The sequence below is a fragment of the Thalassophryne amazonica genome, chromosome 3, assembly GCF_902500255.1.
Source record: "Thalassophryne amazonica chromosome 3, fThaAma1.1, whole genome shotgun sequence".
NCBI lineage: Eukaryota > Metazoa > Chordata > Actinopteri > Batrachoidiformes > Batrachoididae > Thalassophryne > Thalassophryne amazonica.
In genome coordinates, this window is record NC_047105.1 from 52,418,570 (window position 1) to 52,440,771 (window position 22,202).

General features: G+C 38.8%; 2 protein-coding genes across 5 annotated transcripts; one reads left to right on the forward strand and one right to left on the reverse strand.

Moving 5' to 3' along the window:
- Positions 1 to 1,210: 1,210 nt before the first annotated feature.
- Positions 1,211 to 10,177, reverse strand: mon1bb (MON1 secretory trafficking family member Bb). 3 transcript variants are annotated; one of them, XM_034166268.1, is made up of 6 exons: positions 10,119 to 10,177; positions 9,372 to 9,466; positions 6,787 to 7,371; positions 2,535 to 3,327; positions 2,146 to 2,293; positions 1,432 to 1,659 (listed from the first exon to the last, which is right to left on the reverse strand). In XM_034166268.1, the coding sequence occupies exons 2-6, from the start codon at positions 9,448 to 9,450 to the stop codon at positions 1,432 to 1,434; spliced, it is 1,833 nt and encodes a 610-aa protein (XP_034022159.1). In that variant the 5' UTR covers positions 9,451 to 9,466; positions 10,119 to 10,177. The 3 variants fall into 3 exon arrangements, with proteins under 3 accessions (XP_034022162.1, XP_034022159.1, XP_034022161.1); XM_034166270.1 differs by lacking the exon at positions 10,119 to 10,177 and adding an exon at positions 9,997 to 10,112; XM_034166271.1 differs by lacking the exon at positions 10,119 to 10,177 and having other exon boundaries at positions 1,211 to 1,659; positions 9,372 to 9,450.
- A 1,291-nt stretch (positions 10,178 to 11,468) lies between these two features.
- On the forward strand, positions 11,469 to 20,553 carry tcta (T cell leukemia translocation altered). 2 transcript variants are annotated; one of them, XM_034166274.1, is made up of 3 exons: positions 11,469 to 11,806; positions 11,892 to 11,943; positions 19,765 to 20,553. In XM_034166274.1, exons 1-3 carry the CDS (start codon positions 11,596 to 11,598, stop codon positions 19,805 to 19,807), a joined length of 306 nt encoding a protein of 101 aa, XP_034022165.1. In that variant the 5' UTR covers positions 11,469 to 11,595; the 3' UTR covers positions 19,808 to 20,553. The 2 variants fall into 2 exon arrangements, with proteins under 2 accessions (XP_034022165.1, XP_034022166.1); XM_034166275.1 differs by having other exon boundaries at positions 11,473 to 11,806; positions 11,892 to 11,976.
- Positions 20,554 to 22,202: the final 1,649 nt, after the last annotated feature.

The following is a 22,202-nucleotide window of genomic DNA, read 5'->3' on the forward strand; positions in this document are numbered from 1 at the left end:
GCAACAATAATCATTTGTCCAAACAATCATTTGGACATTCTGGCATGCCAAATGTTGTCTCCTCAAACACAGGTGTTATGGCTAATCATTTAAAACCAACTGTTATGAAGATGTTTGTGTGAATACAACTTTCTCCATTATCAGAGGATGATGAGGTCGAACACACCTCAAAAATGACTCCTAAAGGAAAAAGAAAATATCATTAACAAAGTGCAATTTAGTGGTGCTGTTAGACTATGCCAATAAACAAACAGCATAATAAAAAAGTCAATCAGCCATCTCCACCTTGGTACGTTTGGCCTATTTTATAGGCCGGTAAGAATAAACGAAATAGATCTGAAATATTTACATTGATCAATAGCGCAAAACTTATCTTGAAAACAAAAACAATTGTGACAACTGTATATTTATGCAACCTGGGATTTATTTCATAATACTATAGACATATGCTTAAGACTTGACAGAACATTATTCCTAGGACAAGAATGAGGGTACTGCTTATAGACCCAGAAAGGCAAGTGGCCTGAAATAAATATATTACACATTTTTATTTAATTTATATATATATATATATATATATATATATATATATTAAACAACTTGAGATCAATAGCATCTTCTTAGCTTGATGACTAAATGCAACACCCACAATGACAAAATATATTTAACTTCTTTGCTAAGAATATGAAAGAAACCTGAGTTTAATCAAATGTAGCCAGAGTTTTCTGAAACAATACAGCATTGAAGCTCTGTAATAGCAGTGTGCAGCCGTATTCACGAAGGGACAACAATCAGATTTTATTTTCACTATCAAGTTTATAAGGTTGCTGATGAGCAGACTACATCTGCACTTTATTTTTATTATTATTTAAACCTTTTGTGATAGCCCAGCCTCAATTTAATCCATATCCTGTTCTGTGGCATTTATCATGAAAACTAAATCTAATGAGCTCAAGTTCTAGTTTTTTTCCCCCCTCACCTTGTCCTATTCAAGAAAAAGACAGAACTAAAATGGTGATCAGTAACAGCAAATGTCAGCTCTCTTCAAAATGATACATTCACTGCCCATGAATGGAGGGACTGCTTGCAGCAATAAAACAATATAAAAACATTTAAATATTATTGTAATTATATTCTACCACAGGTCAATTTAAAAGTGTTTTGCCCTGACTATTTCTGCTTGAAAGCAATGAGACGCTGTCTTTTCTTAAAGGTACATGGGAAAAACAAAGAACACTAGTTTCACAGAGGTTGCTCATTTTTAAATACTGTAAAATGTAGTGTTTGATTCCAGTAGTTTAATCTCTGCTGTGTCCAAAAAAAAAAAGTGTAAAGTGTGTGTGGGGGGGGGGGGGGGGGGGTCTTCAAGGTATCCAGTGTACAAACTACTGCTGGGTGAAGCAGAGTCACTATGGTCCAGCTATGAGGGTCCTATAGAAGAGATAGGAAGCCGTTATCTGTGGAGTCGGGCTGCTCCGATTTTCCGCTTCGAGAGCTTTTGCTGGGGTTTGGGGTGGTTGAATATTTTGGGGGATATCTGATAAAGAGACGGTCCTCCTCCTTTTTTATCCATCTTAGAAGTTTAGTAATAGCAGTGATGGCGCAGGCCTTTGTAACTAGGGGACTGAAGCAGGTGTACAGCTCAAATTTACTCGTCACCTGCAGGAAAAAGAACATTTTAAGCGCAGATGTGAGCTGTTCCAAACCGCAACAGTCAAGCAATATTCAGATGTACCATATTTTCTGGAGCACAATCCATGATTTTTGTTTTGTTTTTTACAAGTTTAAGAGCACCAGGTTTTCAAACGTTTAACTGCACTGCATGTTCACCTCCCATATGATCATCCATTCAATGGCTGAAAGGAGCAGTTCACTCGCATTTTGTACCTAGTACAGTGACATTAATTAGCTCGTTAGCTGTGCTTCTTAACACCATGTGCACTTTATAAATAATGCTGCGATCAAATTCATTTTGCTTCTAGTCGCAAGAAGTGATAAAGAGTTATACTCGTGTGACATTTTTTTTTGGACAGATATGACTTCTACTCCAGAAAATATGGTACACATTTTAAGTAATAACCCAATAAGGTAACACATGTACAGTAAAACTGTATGAAGAAAAGATCCCAAAGCAGCGCTACATACCCAGGCTAACAGAGTTTCCCTCTCTGCGACGTGGTAGATGAGCTTGAGCGGTCGGGAGGTGCTGTGGATGCGGCTATGCATGTAACGGTAAAGGTCCAACAGTCTCATTTTCTCCTCCTCACTGCTGTATGGTGCCTCCATCTCTGGACTACATGGAGCAACAAGCCAAAAATCAAAGCTCACATGACTAAAAGGGCAGCTACATACAGACTACACAGTGAAAAATATTTATGGTGATAAGCCAGCAAATACAGACAGCCCTTTTATTATTATCATTAGAATTACTGTTTTGTTCTTTATATCATTCCAGGCTGTGATAAAGGGATGATTATCAACATGAAGGTCCAGAATAAGCCGTAGGTTTGCAGCAAAGACAAAAATTAACACACCTGGAAAACTGGGTTAGCTGGCGGTAATTATCTGGCACATCAAAGGGCTTGTACATGAAGTGTCTGAGGTCTGAAACGCCAACCTGGCTCACGCTGTACAGCTGGGCTTTGGCAATCAGACTCAAAGAGTTTTGAACTACCATGGCCTCCTCTATCTTCCTCTTGCACTCAGCCACAGCGTAGAACGCCTCCTTGTCCGTTGAGAGCAGCAACAGACAGACAGTGCAGTCTGGAGGGTCCAGGTAGGATATGTATGCATAAAAGTAACAGTCAGGGTTAAACAGAGGCAGGCAGATTGGAGTCCAGATCTCTCCAGCCTGGAAAGCCGAAGAAGCTCCGATGAGGTTGAGCAGGAGGTGGACATCAGCAGGCTCCAGCCTGGTGTCCTCAATCACAGTCTTTTCTTGCACAATAGTGAGCAGTTGGTTCTTGGCGATAAGGATGGAGAAAACCAGGTTGGGGGTGATAGCTTTTTGAAGAATCTGGCTGAGAGAGTCCCTGAGAGAAGAAGACAGTGGCAAGCAGTGTACTGCTGATAGCAGAAAGCTAGGGTCAGAGTCCACCAGGTTAAGAAGGCCATCCAGGATCTTCTCTGAGCCAGCCAGTAATCTTCTCAGGTCGTAGTTTTTCTTGTGTTCAAAGATACGGGATATGCTGGCCTGGGTGAGCATGCTGATGATCTGATAGTACACGTAGAGGAGCTCGTCACGCAGCTGCTGCTCAGACTGACGACTGCTGGAGACACACACCAGCACCAGAGGCCCCTTCTGTAGGAACACCACAGTGTGCTCCTCTGATGGCAGGAAGAAACAAAACACTGCATGGGGTGAAGAATATCTTACAGCTGCAGATTATTATTATTAACATCATCATCATCATCAAGTGGCTGTTTTTACCATTTTCTTTTGGTCTATTAAAAAAATCTATTTGGTCTATTAAAATGAAAGGATTACAAAATGCATGTAAAAAGAAAAATACACTATATAAAGAATTCATAAAACTAAGGAGTATGGAGGCAGAAAATAGATATAAGAAATGTAAAAATAATTTAACTAATATTATAAGGGTATGTAGGAAGGAATACTGTAGTAAGATATTCTATAATAAAAATAATAAAGGAATATGGGATATATTAAATAGCATTATTAAAAATGGTACAAAACAGCAGAGCTATCATCAATATTTCATTGATAATATTAGAAAGGAAAATATGGATGAGGTGGTTAATGGCTTTAATAACTTTGTAAATGTTGGCCCTAACTTGGCAGAAAAGATTCCTGATTCATTGTTATCTGAGGACTGGAATGATCATTTTATAGAGAGGAATCCCTGTTCAATGTTCCTCACAGCAGTGGAAGAAACGGAAATAATAGATATTGTTAACAATTGCAAATACAAAACATCTACTGATTCAAATGAAATTGACATGATAGTTGTAAAACAGGTCATTGAAGGGATTTGAGAACCACTAACATATATTTGTAATTTGTCATTTCAAACCGGTAAATTTCCCAATGAAATGAAAATAGCCAAGGTTGTACCGCTGTATAAGACTGGGGATAGACACCACTTCACAAATTATAGGCCTGTTTCTTTGCTTCCACAATTTTCCAAAATATTATAAAAATTATTCAACAATAGATAAATTCATAAACAAACAAATTTATTGACAGTCAATATGGATTTAGAGCAAATAGTTCAACATCACTGGCATTAATAGAATCAGTTGAGGAGATCACAAATTCCATACATCATAAATGACATTCAGTTGGAATATTCATAGACCTTAAAAAGCTTTCGACACAATCAATCATGATATATTAATCAATAAACTTGAACGGTATGGGATCAGGGGATTAGTGCTGCACTGGGTAAGAAGTTATTTGAGTAACAGAAAACAAGTTGTGAAGTTGGGGGAATATACATCATCATGCTTGGACATTGCTTGTCGTGTCCCACAGGGGTCAGTATTGGGTCCGAAACTTTACACTTTATATAAATGATATTTTTAATGTGTCCAAGATATTAAAATTAATATTTGCAGATGATACGTATTTTTTGTTCTGGGGGGGATTTGCAGAAACTACTAAGGAACATCACTACAGAAATGGGAAAGCTGAAAATGTGGTTTGACAGAAACAAATCATCATTAAACTTAAGTAAAACAAAATATGTTATTTGGCAATTGTAATAAAGACACAAGTACAGTTACAAGTACAGGGGGTGGATATTGAAAGAGTATATGAAACTAAGTTTCTTGGGGTGATAATTGATAATAAATAAACTGGAAGTCTCATATAAAACATATACAGAGCAAACTGTCAGGAAGCATTTCAGTTCTGAACAAAGTTAAATACATTCTGGACCACAACTCACTCCGCATTCTGTATTGCTCACTGATCTTACCATATTTACACTATTGTGCAGAGGTCTGGGGCAATAATGTAAATGTACAACACAACCATTATTCATACTGCAGAAAAGAGCTATAAGAATAATTCATAATACTGGTTATAGAGACCACACATATTCACTATTCTTAAAATAAAAAATGTTAAAATGTACCGATCTGGTTCATTTTCAATCAGTACAAATCGTGTATAAAGCAATAAACAATTTGCTTCCTGGAAATATTGAAAACATGTTCTTTAATAGAGTAGGGGATTATAATCTGAGGGGGGAGTTTAACTTCAAACATCAGTGGGCACATACAACATTAAAAGGTTTTTATATTTCTGTTTGTGGAGTGAGGATGTGGAACAGATTGAGGGTGGAGCTCAAGCAATGTCTAAGCATGAACCAGTTTAAGCAGCGGTATAGGCACATGGTTTTTTTCTAGGTATAAGGAGGAGGAAGGGTGTTGAGGGTTAGGGTGTTTTGTTGATCATTTAGTTGTGTGCACTTTGTTTTTCTATCTTGTACATATGTAGTATAAAATCACACGCACTGCATATGTATGTATCTACACTACAGGTGTTTATGATGACGGACTTGAGATGTGTTGAATGTGTTTGTAGCATGGCCCAAGCAGAGGGTCACCCCTTAGAGTCTGGTCTGCTTGAGGTTTCTTCCTCAATATGTCAGAGAGTTTTTCCTTACCACTGTCACCTGTGTGCTTGCTCTGGGGGTTGATAATGAGTATGTATGTATATAAGGGGTGGGCGTTTATAAGCTTTACTTCTGCTCACCCCCTTTTGGTCACACGTCACTGAATTGTCTTGTGTATCAGTTTTTTGTTATTGTTGAGTTTGTGTGCCAAATAAATTAATTAATTCATTCATTCATATCTGAAAACTAACTTTACAGCACGGCATTTGTTTTGGTCCAGAACCCAAAGACACTTTCACATTTCCCCCAAAACATGCAGTTTCAATTTCTTTTTACCAGCCAGTCAAATCCAGTTACCCAAAAATTTACCCTTTTAAACATTTCCAATTGTTTGGAGCCATTAAAGAGAGAGAAACATTTAAAGACTTAAAAAAAAAATGTAAAATACCTCATTTGCATTTTCAGACATTTTGAAAGATTCTAGATTTCAGAGCAAACCCAAGTTAAGAGCATTCATCAGATAATCAAAATAATAACTTGTCTTCTCTTTCAAATCAATTAAAGTCCTTTTCACCAGAGTACATTTCTAAACTCCTCTCTCCATCAGTAGTTTTACTTAGTGCAGTCCATGCTGTCATAAAGACCAGAGGAGGGGCAAGGGGTAATAATTATAAAATTGGTGTCGGATTCAACCCCCAGAAAAAAAAAAAAAAATACTGAATGATTCCATTTTTTTCATCCTGTACTTGATGTGGAAAACAAAAAGATAACCACTTGGACCAGTGACTCTCCGGCTGACAGACAATCTTGGACATTATTATAAAGGAGGACTGTATATGCAATATTTCACAACAAAAAAAATTATTTAAAATGAATACCATACTGGTTTTACACTAAATGTTTGAACATCCTTTCATGCATTTACACATCACATTCTGTCTTGATTATTTGAAGCTGAACAAAACCTACTCTTAATATGTCAACAACACACACACAGGGAGAGGGAGGGAGAGAGACTGACTCTATAGCAAGCTGCCTGAAAGTAACAGATGCTCTCCTTCCCATAATCATCTGTGCACTGTGTATATTTTCCATCATTATGTGACCAGAAACTAACACTTGTGACATTCACATATATTTATAAAACTGGAGAAAAAAACAAAACAAAAAAAACACACACACACACACACAGTCAAGTTCTTACCTGAATACACTGATCGAATGATATTATCTCCACTTTGTACAAAAGACACGAGCGCCATCATGACTCCCATTGTTGAAGAAAGAGCCTCTTCACTGCCGTATCTGGAATATATGGGTTTGCCTGCTTCACTTAGCACAAAAACATGCTTCCTGTGCTGCCGCCAGCTGTCAGCCGTTACATCTTCTTCACGATGGGATGGAAACGCAGAAGTCTCTTCTGTCTCGGCCTCCAACAGGGAAGACGACCTTCCTTTCACACCTAAACTTTGCTCCTCCAGCTTGGCTTTGGCCAACATTGTAACAACAAACTCACCCTGCTCATCATCGATGGCAGCATCATCAGTTACTCCATCATGTTGTGGATCAGACACGTCCTCAAACACAGAGGTTTCCGCCTCTTCAATTTCTAGCTTTGTTACCTGGTTAAAAAGGGGCTCTGCATTCAGACTGTCCTCCTCTACTGTAACATATGACAGGACCAAATTAGCAGTTTCCTCTTTACTAACAGCTGGACTGCCATTTCTGTCCACAGTATCAGGAAACATGTGATTTCCCAAGAGGGAGAGAGAGGTCGCCAAGGTGACAGCTGGCAAAGAGAAAGAGTGAAGTGAAAAAGATCATTGAATTTAAAAAGGTATTGCATTGTAAAATGTTTATCACAACTGCCAGAACCCAATAAGATGTTTGTTTTAAAATTTATCATGAGCAAACACTACTAAATAAATTCAACTGGCCACTGACAACCAGTTTCTTCAATTTAAAGTGCATATCACTAATAAATAAAATGTCAAATGAACTGACTATTCTAAAAAAAGAAAGAATTGCGAAAATATTGATGCATTTCATTATATTTTTGGTGCCAGAGAAACTAAGTCATAAGCATGGGGACATTAGCATGATTTCACCTGCCTCTGATAAAAGCTCAGAAGCCTCAAGTTGTCAACAATTTGAATTTTGGTGACACCATCTCAGGTCACAACCTTAAAAATCCTGACGAAGCACCAGCTGCAGGAACGAAGCTGCGTGAAGGTTAAACGATGCCAACGACAGTCAACGAAAGTCCAGATTTCTTGTTTCGTCAGGGCTTCGTCACCCTTCGTTAAGTGCCGTGTGACTGGGCCATAAAATGAATGGGGGAAACATAAGTTTTTACAGTGTGGAATGACTGTTTTTGTGGACCATGACAGTGAATACAACAAGAAGGTTAAAATGTGTGTTTTGCAAGGATGCAGTCACATGACAATATATATATATGAACACAGACACACTGAACAAAAATATAAACACTTGTTTTTGTTCCCATTTTTCATGAGGTGAACTCAAATATCTAAAACGTTTTCTATATACACAAACGACCCATTTCTCTCAAATATTGTTCACAAATCCCTCTAAATCTGTGTTAGTGAGCAATTCTCCTTTGCCGTGACAATCCATCCCACCTCACAGGTGTGGCATATCAAAATGCTGATTAGACAGCATTATTATTGCACAGATGTGCCTTATGCTGGCCACAATAAAAGGAGATTTATATATATATATATATATATATATATATATATATATAAAACCCATTTAATTAAGTCGAATAAGCACTGTCACTTTCACAGATATGTATACCACAATGTCAGAGTTTAAAACCCTCTCCATACCTGGAAAAAACTAGAGGGTCTGGGACAGTGTACATGGTGAACCTAGATATCATTGTACAGTGGTCTTGTTTTAACTGTGGCCAAATTTTCAAGACGTTCTGAAAAAGACAAAAAAAGAAGTCCCCCAACACAAGCTTTGACATACTTTGATAATCCCTTGCATTTAGGTGCAACCCGTAACATTGTCGTACATGCTAAAACATCACTGGGATGTTTTCCAGACATGCCAAGGTTGTGCTAAAGTTATACTATGCTGCAGCTGTTTTAGAATTCACATGATACAAGCACAGCATGTTGTCATCAGACTCTGGACTAGATCACATTTCAATTTATTTTTCAATTTATAAAGTGCCAACTCACGACAGTGTCGCCCCAAGGCACTTCACACAAATCAATTCAAAAACAAATTAAAACGAATTTAAAAAAAAATTTAAAAAATAAATAAAAAAATTAAAAGATTAAAAAATGCACAAAGTAGTAAAAATTAAAAGAATTAAAAAGGATGCGAACACAATATGCTAACCATCGGACTGAGAAAAGACATGTATCTTAAGTCTTGTCTTGAATGTCTCCACAGAACCTGACTGTCTTACATTTGTGGGCAACCATGATCTTTCCACACCAGTTTGACAGAGTTATACACAGTGGCCTTCCAGGATACACAGCCATCAAAGTGAGAACAAGGCTTTATTCTTTGTGTATAACTCCCATAAACTGTGAAAGACACTTCATTTTAAAACAGAAGGAAAAGAAAACATAATTTGAGAAGATGGAATAAGTGCAAGTTTGGCTTTTATTTATTAAAACAAAAGTGACAAGTCCGTTACCAAAATTAAGAAGCACTTTTTTTGTCACTGAACTAGCAAGTTAATTTTGCAAGCACTCAACAAAAGCAATTGAAACTTTTAAAAAGCAGTGAACATGGTAATTTAATTACCTGGTAGATTACTCTCCACAGCTGGATCACAAATATTGACTCCCTGCTTCTCTTCTACTTGATGACACTCTCTCTCCATGATAGCATTCCAGTTACTGCACATGGAAAAAGATTAGCTCAATAGCTCACACCAAACAAAACAGAATCAGCACATTCAATGTCAAGTCTCCTGGATTCAGTCTCCTGTACCTGTTGCCACTGTCTTTTTCCTAAAAACCTTGAATTAAACCTGAAAGTCTACACTACTAACAGATTTTGAATTCATCATGTCAACTCTACGGTGGTGGTGAAAAACTGCATAAAGTTTGGTGTCACTTTTCCAATACGAATAACTGGAGTAGTGATACTACATTTCAGGTAATATGGCTTCTGGGGACAAAATCTCACAACACAATTAGGACGCTATGACACAGACTGGAATTTAAAAAAATAGTTCCAAATGCTAACAGTATACAAAGTCTTATCAAACCACCAGAGTTACGACGTTGTCTATCACGAAACGTTTCTTTTGCATTCGCTCTAGTTAAGTGGCTAACGCTACTACATGTTAGCAAGCAACACAGATCGATTTCACGGCCTCGGCGCCGCGGTCAACTAAAATTAGACAGGCAAGAATAAAACTTACAATGTTTTTGTGCTCTCGAAATGTTCGGCTGAATACCTCCTCTGCTGCCTTAACTTTCACCGGCACTCACACCACACACAAGCTGACAAGAATGAAAAACAGAAAACAAATTTTCCTCTTACCAGAGCAGACATCCGGAATCTCTGACGGTAAAATCAACTGGCCAATCAGATTGCTTAACAGTTACAGAGTCCCGCCCCCCGGGGGGAGGGTCTAGACGAGCTGTTGTGGTGGAAATGTGGCGTCAGCTCTTCAACACAGTAGTTTGGAGCCCACCACACCTAAGAAATATAGCGTAGATTTGGCTGAGTTGTGAACAAAAAAGTGATAATGAGATCACATAAATTGCAGCAGAAGATATTTTCGCTGACTGTGACTTTCAGGTTATGCATTGACTTTGAGTCAGTAAGTTTGGGTTCTGTAGATAAGGGTGAAAACCAACAATCCTCCTATTTTGGACATGTTTTAGCATAAGGATTTTCAGTTATTCTTCTACTTTATATATTCATTTAAAATAGAATTTTGGCACAGTCTGGCATGTCTGAGCTGGTTCAGGACTTGTTGCTATTTGTTGGTGTCCAGTGAACTAAAGGCTATGCATTGGATTAAAAGAGTCAGTTTTTCAGTTTGCAAAATTTCTGTAAGCAACACCACAAAAACTATGTTCAGCTCTAAAATTTTGAGTTCTTACCGGAAAGCCATTCATTGAACTTCTTAGTTTGGGCCATGTTGGCATCGTTTAACATGGAAAATAGAAAAAAAATAAATAAAGAGAGAGACAACCCTACCAAGTAGTCTTGCTAATGTTGGCCATTAAGGGCACAGTTGCTCCCTTCAAAACCAAAATGATTAAGCATATTTTGCCAGAAATTCAGGGGATATTTGTGTTGCTTTACAGTTTGGAGAAAATCAGTTATTACTTAAACAATTAAACAGATTATTTTAAATAAACTATAAATATATTACATAAACATAAAATATTACTTATACATAGTGAACAATAACTAAATATTATTTAAAAATATATTATATACCCACAAATAAGGTAAAAATAATATTATATAATATATAAATATAATATTATAATGAGTAAAAACTACAATAAAAGGTCACATTTCTTCAGAAATGTGGTTTGTCACATAATATGAGATATTATATTACAAGTTCTCATATGTGTGTGTGTGTGTGTGTGTGTGTGTGTGTGTGTGTGTGTGTGTGTGTGTGTGTGTGTGTGTGTGTGTGTGTGTGTGTGTGTGTGTGTGTGTGTGTGTGTGTGTGTGTGTGTGTGTGTGTAAGCATGATGGAAATATATTCCCAGTTTTTCCATCACTATTTAAAGAGGAAAAAAGTTATGAAGGATTTTAATATTAATTAATAATTAATAATCATGTTCTAAATGTTGTTGCGTCTGTGGTTAAAGTCATGACGTGGCGGGTATGAGCCTCTGGTTCATTGGTGTATATATCGTTGCGTCATTACGTCAAAAGTTGTCACTACGTCGGCGATGGTCAACAGGACGTCAACGCTTTGTAAAATGTTTTACAGATAGAAGCTTCTTCTGACTCGGGGGATTTCACATCTGCTCGTTCGTAAGAGACTATGGAGGAACCGTGGGATTTTGAGTTTTTGTCCCGTCTCGCAGACGGCTGTTTATCGTTTCTCTCCGATTTTGTGGACGACTGGCTGGCCAATGACATGAGGGTCTCTATATTCAAAATCTTACTTAGCTGGTTAATTTTCAGTCTTGTCGCTATTCACTTTGCGTGGAAAGTTTACGGGAATACAGTGAACGATATGTATTACAGACAAGGTGAGTTTTTCTGTCAAGGCGCTGGAGTTAGCCGCATTAGCTTGGTTTCATAGCATTGTTTATGTGCGCGCTGTGATGTGTTCAGGGACCGGACAGAATGGAGGAACGGCTGATGCTGCACCTTCCCTGACTGGATGGTAGGTGTTCCAGCATCCTGTGGCTTCAGTCAGGTAGCTTTTACACTTACACTCTTACTACAACCCTATGTTATAGCTTATCAGAATAATACACTTAGTCCACGTTAATATTCTGCCGATTATGAGGTCTGATAGTGCTATGTGTTGAATCATATTTAAATGGAACATCTCAAACCAGTCAACACCCTTGAAACAAACAAACAAAAAAATCTATACCAGATTATAAATCATTTCTTCCATGTCTTTAGTAGCTTGTGCAGACCCTGATATAGCTGATAAAACTAGAACAGGGGTGGCCAAGTTCGGTCCTCGAGAGCCACATTTCTGACACTCTTAGTTGTCTCCCTGCTCCAACACACCTGAATCCAACGAAAGACTCGTTAGCAGACTTTTAATAAGCCTTTCATTGGATTCAGGTGTGTTGGAGCAGGGAGACAACTAAGAGTGTCAGAAATGTGGCTCTCGAGGACCGAACTTGGCCACCCCTGAACTAGAATAACACAGAGTGCGTCTTAAAAATACAAAGCAGATCCACAGTAGAGCCCTGCATGGGACTATTTCAGTTTCAATTTATTTTCATTTATATAGCGCCAAATCACAACAAAGTTGCCTCAAGGTGCTTCACACAAGTAAATTCTAACCTTACCAACCCCAAGAGCAAACACACAGGCAACAGTGGTAAGGGAAAAAAAAAAACCACCCTCTGAGGAAGAAACCTCAAGCAGACCAGACTCAAAGAGGTGACCTGCTGTGTCTCTCTCTGTCTGCTGCTCCTGTTAATTTATTTAAGATGAAAGTAGCATGTGGACACGTATACTTTACACTGTTCTTCTTTGTTGACTGAGTCATCGTGTCGCTTCTGTTCCCACAGTGTTTATTTTTAGCTGCCCCCTCCTGTCCGCAGCGAAGTTCTGACCGCCTGCTCCCACAAGATTTGCATTGGGTCCCACAGGACCCACTCCAAATACAGCCCTCTAATCCATAGCCATTTTGATCCAGAATTGTGATAACCTTGTGGACCAACTTTTAGCTGCCTGAAGCTGAGCCTGCAGCCAGTTGCAGTCCACTTTGTGTTTGGACTTATGCCAGTACATCCAGTCAGGCCAGATTGTTTTTTTGTATATAAATGTAATATGGCTTTCAAGTGCTAGGACCAATTTTATTCACTTTATACATGCTTCCCTTAGGCAGTATTATTAGACGGTATTGCTTAAATTTTCATTGTTACGCAGATGATACCCAGCTTTATCTATCCATGAAGCCAGAGGACACACACCAATTAGCTAAACTGCAGGATTGTCTTACAGACATAAAGACATGGATGACCTCTAATTTCCTGCTTTTAAACTCAGATAAAACTGAAGTTATTGTACTTGGCCCCACAAATCTTAGAAACATGGTGTCTAACCAGATCCTTACTCTGGATGGCATTACCCTGACCTCTAGTAATACTGTGAGAAATCTTGGAGTCATTTTTGATCAGGATATGTCATTCAAAGCGCATATTAAACAAATATGTAGGACTGCTTTTTTGCATTTACGCAATATCTCTAAAATCAGAAAGGTCTTGTCTCAGAGTGATGCTGAAAAACTAATTCATGCATTTATTTCCTCTAGGCTGGACTATTGTAATTCATTATTATCAGGTTGTCCTAAAAGTTCCCTAAAAAGCCTTCAGTTAATTCAAAATGCTGCAGCTAGAGTACTGACGGGGACTAGAAGGAGAGAGCATATCTCACCCATATTGGCCTCTCTTCATTGGCTTCCTGTTAATTCTAGAATAGAATTTAAAATTCTTCTTCTTACTTATAAGGTTTTGAATAATCAGGTCCCATCTTATCTTAGGGACCTCGTAGTACCATATCACCCCAATAGAGCGCTTCGCTCTCAGACTGCAGGCTTACTTGTAGTTCCTAGGGTTTGTAAGAGTAGAATGGGAGGCAGAGCCTTCAGCTTTCAGGCTCCTCTCCTGTGGAACCAGCTCCCAATTCAGATCAGGGAGACAGACACCCTCTCTACTTTTAAGATTAGGCTTAAAACTTTCCTTTTTGCTAAAGCTTATAGTTAGGGCTGGATCAGGTGACCCTGAACCATCCCTTAGTTATGCTGCTATAGATGTAAACTGCTGGGGGGTTCCCATGATGCACTGTTTCTTTCTCTTTTTGCTATGTATGCACCACTCTGCATTTAATCATTAGTGATCGATCTCTGCTCCCCTCCACAGCATGTCTTTTTCCTGGTTCTCTCCCTCAGCCCCAACCAGTCCCAGCAGAAGACTGCCCCTCCCTGAGCCTGGTTCTGCTGGAGGTTTCTTCCTGTTAAAAGGGAGTTTTTCCTTCCCACTGTAGCCAAGTGCTTGCTCACAGGGGGTCGTTTTGACCGTTGGGGTTTTACATAATTATTGTATGGCCTTGCCTTACAATATAAAGCGCCTTGGGGCAACTGTTTGTTGTGATTTGGCGCTATATAAAAAAATTGATTGATTGATTGATTGATTGAAGTCAAATTCTTGTATTTTCCTGATCAATGTATTTCCGTTGTCGCCTCCTTTGTAACCCATAGTATATTCAGAGTAGAAAACAAACATTAATTAAATCTAAATAAGTACAAACTTTCTTTCAGGTTATGTAATTAATAATAATTACATGCCCTGAAAGACATCTGCATCTGCTCATTTTATTTCTCCTGTGTTCGCACACAGCAGCCATGTAGAATATCGTGCTGTCTGCGCTGCTCCGGTTCCACACGCCTCCACATGTGAACAAAGTTCTTATCTCCTTTTGGTACTTCCAAATCATATGATTTGGAAGTACCAAATGGAAGTACCTTTGTACATTTGGAAGTACCAAATGGTTACTGATCCACATGAAGGTCAGTAAACATCTGGTCGGCAATCGTCACGTTTGTGTTAAATGGTAAATGGACTACATTTATGCAGCACTTTTTCCATCTGAATCAGAAGCTCAAAGCACTTTACAGTGATGCCTCAGATTCACCCATTCACACAGACACACCGATGTCAGGGTGCTGCCATGCAAAGCGCTCACTACACTCTGGAAGCAACTTGGGGATTAACGCTGTAACTAGGTTTAAGGATATGATTCCTTCTTTATGTTCTCCAATGCCATATACCAACACAGGGCAGAGTAGCTACCTAAACTCTGTGAGAGATAGATTATCTCGTCAGTAGTTTTATATCCTCTTTGAGGACAACTTTGGATGCTGTAGCTCCTCTGAAAAAGAGAGCCTTAAATCATAAGTGCCTGACTCCGTGGTATAACTCACAAACTCGCAGCTTAAAGCAGATAACCCGTAAGTTGGAGAGGAAATGGCGTCTCACTAATTTAGAAGATCTTCACTTAGCCTGGAAAAAGAGTCTGTTGCTCTATAAAAAAGCCCTCCGTAAAGCTAGGACATCTTACTACTCATCACTAATTGAAGAAAATAAGCACCCCAGGTTTCTTTTCAGCACTGTAGCCAGGCTGACAGAGTCAGAGCTCTATTGAGCCGAGTATTCCTTTAATTTTAACTAGTAGTGACTTCATGACTTTCTTTGCTAATAAAATTTTAACGACATTTTAAAGACATATCGTTCTCTTTGGCTGCTTTCAGTGATCCCGGTATTTGGTTAGACTCTTTCTCTCCGATTGTTCTGTCTGAGTTATTTTCATTAGTTGCTTCCTCCAAACCATCAACATGTCTATTAGACCCCATTCCTACCAGGCTGCTCAAGGAAGCCCTACCATTAATTAATGCTTTGATCTTAAATATGATCAATCTGTCTTTATTAGTTGGCTATGTACCACAGGCTTTTAAGGTGGCAGTAATTAAACCATTACTTAAAAAGTCATCACTTGACCCAGCTATCTTAGCTAATTATAGGCCAATCTCCAACCTTCCTTTTCTCTCAAAAATTCTTGAAAGGGTAGTTGTAAAACAGCTAACTGATCATCTGCAGAGGAATGGTCTATTGAAGAGTTTCAGTCAGGGTTTAGAATTCATCATAGTACAGAAACAGCATTAGTGAAGGTTACAAATGATCTTCTTATGACCTCAGACAGTGGACTCATCTCTGTGCTTGTTCTGTTAGACCTGTGCTGCTTTTGATACTGTTGACCATAAAATTTTATTACAGAGATTAGAGCATGCCATAGGTATTAAAGGCACTGCGCTGCAGTGGTTTGAATCATATTTATCTAATAGATTACAATTTGTTCATGTAAATGGGGAATCTTCTTCACAGACTAAGGTTAATTATGGAGTTCCACAAGGTTCTGTGCTAGGACCAATTTTATTCACTTTATACATGCTTCCCTTAGGCAGTATTATTAGACAGCATTGCTTAAATTTTCATTGTTACGCAGATGATACCCAGCTTTATCTATCCATGAAGCCAGAGGACACACACCAATTAGCTAAACTGCAGGATTGTCTTACAGACATAAAGACATGGATGACCTCTAATTTCCTGCATTTAAACTCAGATAAAACTGAAGTTATTGTACTTGGCCCCACAAATCTTAGAAACATGGTGTCTAACCAGATCCTTACTCTGGATGGCATTACCCTGACCTCTAGTAATACTGTGAGAAATCTTGGAGTCATTTTTGATCAGGATATGTCATTCAATGCGCATATTAAACAAATATGTAGGACTGCTTTTTTGCATTTGCGCAATATCTCTAAAATTAGAAACGTCTTGTCTCACAGTGATGCTTAAAAACTAATTCATGCATTTATTTCCTCTAGGCTGGACTATTGTAATTCATTATTATCAGGTTGTCCTAAAAGTTCCCTGAAAAGCCTTCAGTTAATTCAAAATGCTGCAGCTAGAGTACTGACAGGGACTAGAAGGAGAGAGCATATCTCACCCATATTGGCTTCTCTTCATTGGCTTCCTGTTAATTCTAGAATAGAATTTAAAATTCTTCTTCTTACTTATAAGGTTTTGAATAATCAGGTCCCATCTTATCTTAGGGACCTCATAGTACCATGTCACCCCAATAGAGCGCTTCGCTCTCAGACTGCAGGCTTACTTGTAGTTCCTAGGGTTTTTAAGAGTAGAATGGGAGGCAGAGCCTTCAGCTTTCAGGCTCCTCTCCTCTGGAACCAGCTCCCAATTCGGATCAGGGAGACAGACACCCTCTCTACTTTTAAGATTAGGCTTAAAACTTTCCTTTTTGCTAAAGCTTATAGTTAGGGCTGGATGAGGTGACCCTGAACCATCCCTTAGTTATGCTGCTATAGACTTAGACTGCTGGGGGGTTCCCATGATGCACTGAGTGTTTCTTTCTCTTTTTGCTCTGTATGCACCACTCTGCATTTAATCATTAGTGATTGATCTCTGCTCCCCTCCACAGCATGTCTTTTTCCTGATTCTCTCCCTCAGCCCCAACCAGTCCCAGCAGAAGACTGCCCCTCTCTGAGCTTGGTTCTGCTGGAGGTTTCTTCCTGTTAAAAGGGAGTTTTTCCTTCCCACTGTCGCCAAGTGCTTGCTCACAAGGGGTCGTTTTGACCGTTGGGGTTTTTCCGTAATTATTGTATGGCTTTGCCTTACAATATAAAGCGCCTTGGGGCAACTGTTTGTTGTGATTTGGCGCTATATAAATAAAATTGATTTGATTTGATTAAGGGTTCTTGCCCAAGGGCTCTTAGTGATTTTCCAGTCAGGCTGGGGTTTGAGCCAAGGATCCTCTGGTCTCAAGCCCAAGGTTTAAACACTGGAAGCAGGGGTCACCAACCCTGTTCCTGGAGAGTGCCTGCCCTGCATGTTTTCTAACAATCCCTGTCCCACTCCCAGGGAATTTACACTATCAGGTGTTCTCAACCTATCAAGAGCTGGAAAACACCAATTTAAAAAAAATCAGGTATGACTTGAATGGGTATACATGGAAAACATGCAGGGCAAGTGCTCTCCAGGTTACAGCATTGGTGACCCCTGGACTAGAGCATTACCTCCCCAGTGTTTCTTCCTTCTTTCATTTGTCCTTTCACAGTCAATGTTCTGGTAAACAATCACGTCAGTAACACAAATGGCTGTGAGCTGGTCCATGTCACAGCTCTTCTGTTTGCGATCAGAGCCATCTGCCCTCATCACCTACTGTCACATTGTTACCTACTCTTTGTGGTCATGCTTATAAACCCAGGAATAAACTTGTGCAGATTTCTCCACTAGACTCACTAGCTCTCAGCATAGTGTTGGAGAGTATGTGATATCGGGGGGAAAAACATCCCGTTCCATGCTTTCCAAGTGTTTCTTGGAGTTTATTTCTCATACTGTGCTGGCTGCATTTCTGTAGCCTTTTTGGGAGGCACGGACGAAACGCTGCCACTTCTCCCTCAAAAATCTTAACCTGGGGAAAACTGTGCACCTAATAGCCATCATGGCTGGTATTGCTGGACCATCCCTACAATACACATGTTCACCATTTCAACATATTTATTATAAAACCCCACCAAAAACACCTAATCCCTACTGTAAAAAAATTCTGTTCTTCCCATCACTTTCAACACATGTGTCAAAATTATTCTCTGGCTTACCGCAGTCCAGCATTAGGGCCCAATTGGTTCATAATGCTGATTCCAGCATTTTCACAAGCAGAAAGTTTGATCACATTACATCAATTTTGGCACCTGTTCATTGCCTTCTTGTCTCTGTGAGGTCTGATTTTAAAGTTCTGTTACTAACTTATGACATTATTCATGGACTAGCACCTTACTAGACCTAATTGTACCCTATGTACCGGCCCGTGCTCTGCGTTCTCAGGACACAGGATTATTTTGTGTCCCTAACATTAAAAAAATTGTCGCCAGGCACAGGGCATTCTCTTATCGTGTGCCTGCCTTGTTGAATGATCTTGTTGAATGTGTGCAGAGATGAAACAGATTCCGTAAACATTCAAGTCCAGACTAAAAATGCATGTATTCTCCCTTATATGGCTAGCATACCAGTATAATACATAATTATGTTTCCTCTCCTTTTAATCCATATTAACAGGCCTCAGCCTCACTATATCTAAATTCTGGGTCTGTTATTGAAGCCCAGGGCTATCTGCCAGTGAACACTATTAATCTCTTTGCTTCCCTGTTGACTTACTCTTGGTGAATTAATGCCTTAGGTGCAGTTATTTCTGGCCAACTGACTCTGCTCTTTTTCGCTCTGTTCGAGGCACTGATGAGCACTTTAATGGATGCTAGCCCTGAACCCTAGGGCGCTGGACTGACCTCAGGGCACCCTGCCTATTCAAGACCTGGAAACAGAGACTAAGCACGAAGAAGATCAATAACAGACTGTTTTTGTCTTCCCACCCCACCCCCCCAATCTTTTCTAAAAACCTTGTAACTGTTAGAATGGCCAAAGCAGTGTGTCAGCCCTCTTGAGCCTGGTCTATTTGAGGTTTCTTCATCAATAACACCAGAGGGAGTTTTTCCTTACCATGCTTGCCTGTGTGCTTGCTTAGAGGGGTTGGTGAGGTTAGATCTTACTTGTGTGAAGCACCTTTGTTGTGATTTGGTGCTATACAAATAAAATGGACCTGGAGGGAGGTGCACGTGACTTCAAAAAAAACCAACATTTCCTGCTAACATATCTGAGCGTTGAAAAACAGAAGATGAAATCAAATTAAATTCCCCATGTTTATTGCTTAATATCTCAGGACATAATATGACACCAATAATAAAACATAATACACCAATATTGTCATAATTCTTTATGTATTAGGAATAGTAAGACCATTTAGCATTTCATTTACCAGTGATATGCACTTTAAATGGCCTCATATATTTTTTATTATTGTATATAACATTTTGTTGTTCTTCCAGGGAAGGCACAACAGACAATACTCCGAAGACTCATCGAGATTAACAAGACAAGATGAACACCCCCCCCCCCCCCCCCCCAAGATGATAGCCAAAGTGTTAAGCGTTAATGGCTGCACCAGTGAGGTTTTTGGAAACTGGCTTTATTGTTTTCAAAGTGGATGAACATATTGGCAACTGCACGGTGAATGACCATTTTCCATGCATACCAACAGTCATGGTGTTAAAGTACAATCAGTTATGAATGCAAAGAGTCAGTTTAGTCCTGCACCAAAACACACAACATTAGTCTGGAACATTTGACACTGAAAACCTGCTGATATATGGACCAAAACACAACTATAAAAATATTTTAGTAGCTGATTAAACACTTGATTACACCATCATTGTTTGCAAACAACATCGTCACCCAGTAGGATAAGTTAAAGAAAAGTCAGACCTCTGATTTTTTTTTTTTTTTCAAATCTGAAGTCAGAGTTTGATGTGAATCCATTTTCAACATGACATTCACATGATCCACAATAATAGCACATTCATCCTTTGTACTACAGCATGCCCCCTCACATATAGACATTTCATAGGGTATATTAATAACCCTACAACTGTTAAGACTGTCGCCTATGTGGCTAAAATTAGTTAATCTAGTTATAACCAATCATTTCAAAAGGAAATGCCTATCCAACTGTTTTTTTCTAAAACATGGACCATGCAGAAAGTGTAATCAAGTGTCAGAACAGTGAAGCATGTTTTCAATCATTTCAATATCTCAAACATGTGGCATTGCTATGTGATAAAGAAATATGACAACTTACAAACAAGCAGTGGTGGCCTTGGTGGCCACCAGACATAGGCTGTGGAAATGAAAGAAACTGAAAAACAAGGTAATTTCAATCTAAATGCAACTTCAACCACACCTGCTCCTAATTTCTTTTCATGCATTTAATGAAAATATTTCCTGTCAAGCAGCTGGCAGGCAAGCTGCATCCAAATTCCACCACAATTCAACCACACACTCCATCATCCATCCAGCAGGTGGGAGGCTGGTTGATGGGTTATTACATAAGCAAAAGAAAAGGTTTTTTTTTTTTTTGTCTCCTTCATTGATCTGGCACATCAATGTTGAATATATTTTAAAGTGTTATCCTTATTATATCCCCTTTTAATTTGTACAAGATTATATAATTTATTGTTTTTGATTTATTATGTTAAACTGGATGAGATGGGCTCATTTATCATTTTATTCAATGTATTTTACAGGGTACATAAATTTATTTTTTTTTCCCATGTTTTGTGACTTTATATATGTGTGTGTGTGTGTGTGTGTATATATATATATATATATATATATATATATATATATATATATATATATATATATATATATATGTGTATATATATATGTATATGTGTGTGTGTGTGTATACATACATGTACACACAACTTCACTGGCAGTCAAGGTGCCTTTTGTGGGACCATCAAAAGCACTCTATTTACCAGTGAATAAGTCAGAGTTGCTACTTGTTTTTACATGTAAATGTGGTGCAGCTTAATACCGTTTGTTAATAAAGAATCAAAACAATGAGCAAATATACTGCTATTTTTTAACTCATGATGCAAGTATAGACTGCTATGATAGCTGCCATTGTTAGGTATTCTCAAATGAATTGTATATTCAAGATTATGTTAATGTCATTGTTGAATGCTACTTGTATATAAACCTGAGGCACATTCACAAGGACAGTGAATTATTGCAAATAACTCCCCAGAATACCATATTTGGTGATTCACCCCACCCATGAATGTCAAACGTGTCCAATCAGCACACGGGTTTTGGGATTGACACACGCGCCCACACACACACACAATAAAAGTAATATTTAACAGAATTAAGAGTCCTGCTAAAGCCAGCAAACGGGTGAGAATGAGTGCTTTTAATGCATTTGTTTCATGAGAGAGGGCTGGACTTGTGGCTGAAATAAGTCATTTTGTTAAATGTCTCACCCTAGCAAAGTCAATAAGGACTGCAGCGAGACTTTGTCCTCTGCACATGACAGATCAGACTACAGCCTATCCACCCTCCATTGTCCCCAGTACTGCCCCCTTCCTGCCTACCATTGTATGTGTTTGGGGGTGAGGGGTTGTGATTCTTTCAGATCAGTTTAATATTAGGCCGTATGAATTATGTCAGTTTTCTAGAGACAAGTCAGAGGATGGATACATGAACATTTCCAAATCACTGAATATGTCTTGAACTTTGTTTACATTAATCATTGCGAAATACAAACAGTATAGTACTGTATGGTAAATCTGCCCAGTAAGGAGTTCCCTAAGGGCCCTGTCCCACTGGCGTTTAGGAGGATTTGCGGATGGAATGCGCACAAAAGTGGCCCACATCCGCCAAACAACCGGAATAACCGTGTAACATTCCTGTATGAGTTGGC

Excerpts from the sequence above, each read along its gene's own strand:
- mon1bb (XM_034166271.1), bottom strand. The coding sequence starts at position 9,450 with ATGGAGAGAGAGTGTCATCAAGTAGAAGAGAAGCAGGGAGTCAATATT. Across the intron at positions 7,372-9,371 it reads TGTGGAGAGTAATCTACCAG|CTGTCACCTTGGCGACCTCT; the intron begins GTAATTAAATTA and ends TCTCTTTGCCAG. Across the intron at positions 2,294-2,534 it reads CAGCTAACCCAGTTTTCCAG|TCCAGAGATGGAGGCACCAT; the intron begins GTGTGTTAATTT and ends TGCTCCATGTAG.
- tcta (XM_034166274.1), top strand. The coding sequence starts at position 11,596 with ATGGAGGAACCGTGGGATTTTGAGTTTTTGTCCCGTCTCGCAGACGGC. Across the intron at positions 11,807-11,891 it reads CGATATGTATTACAGACAAG|GGACCGGACAGAATGGAGGA; the intron begins GTGAGTTTTTCT and ends TGATGTGTTCAG. Across the intron at positions 11,944-19,764 it reads GCACCTTCCCTGACTGGATG|GGAAGGCACAACAGACAATA; the intron begins GTAGGTGTTCCA and ends TTGTTCTTCCAG.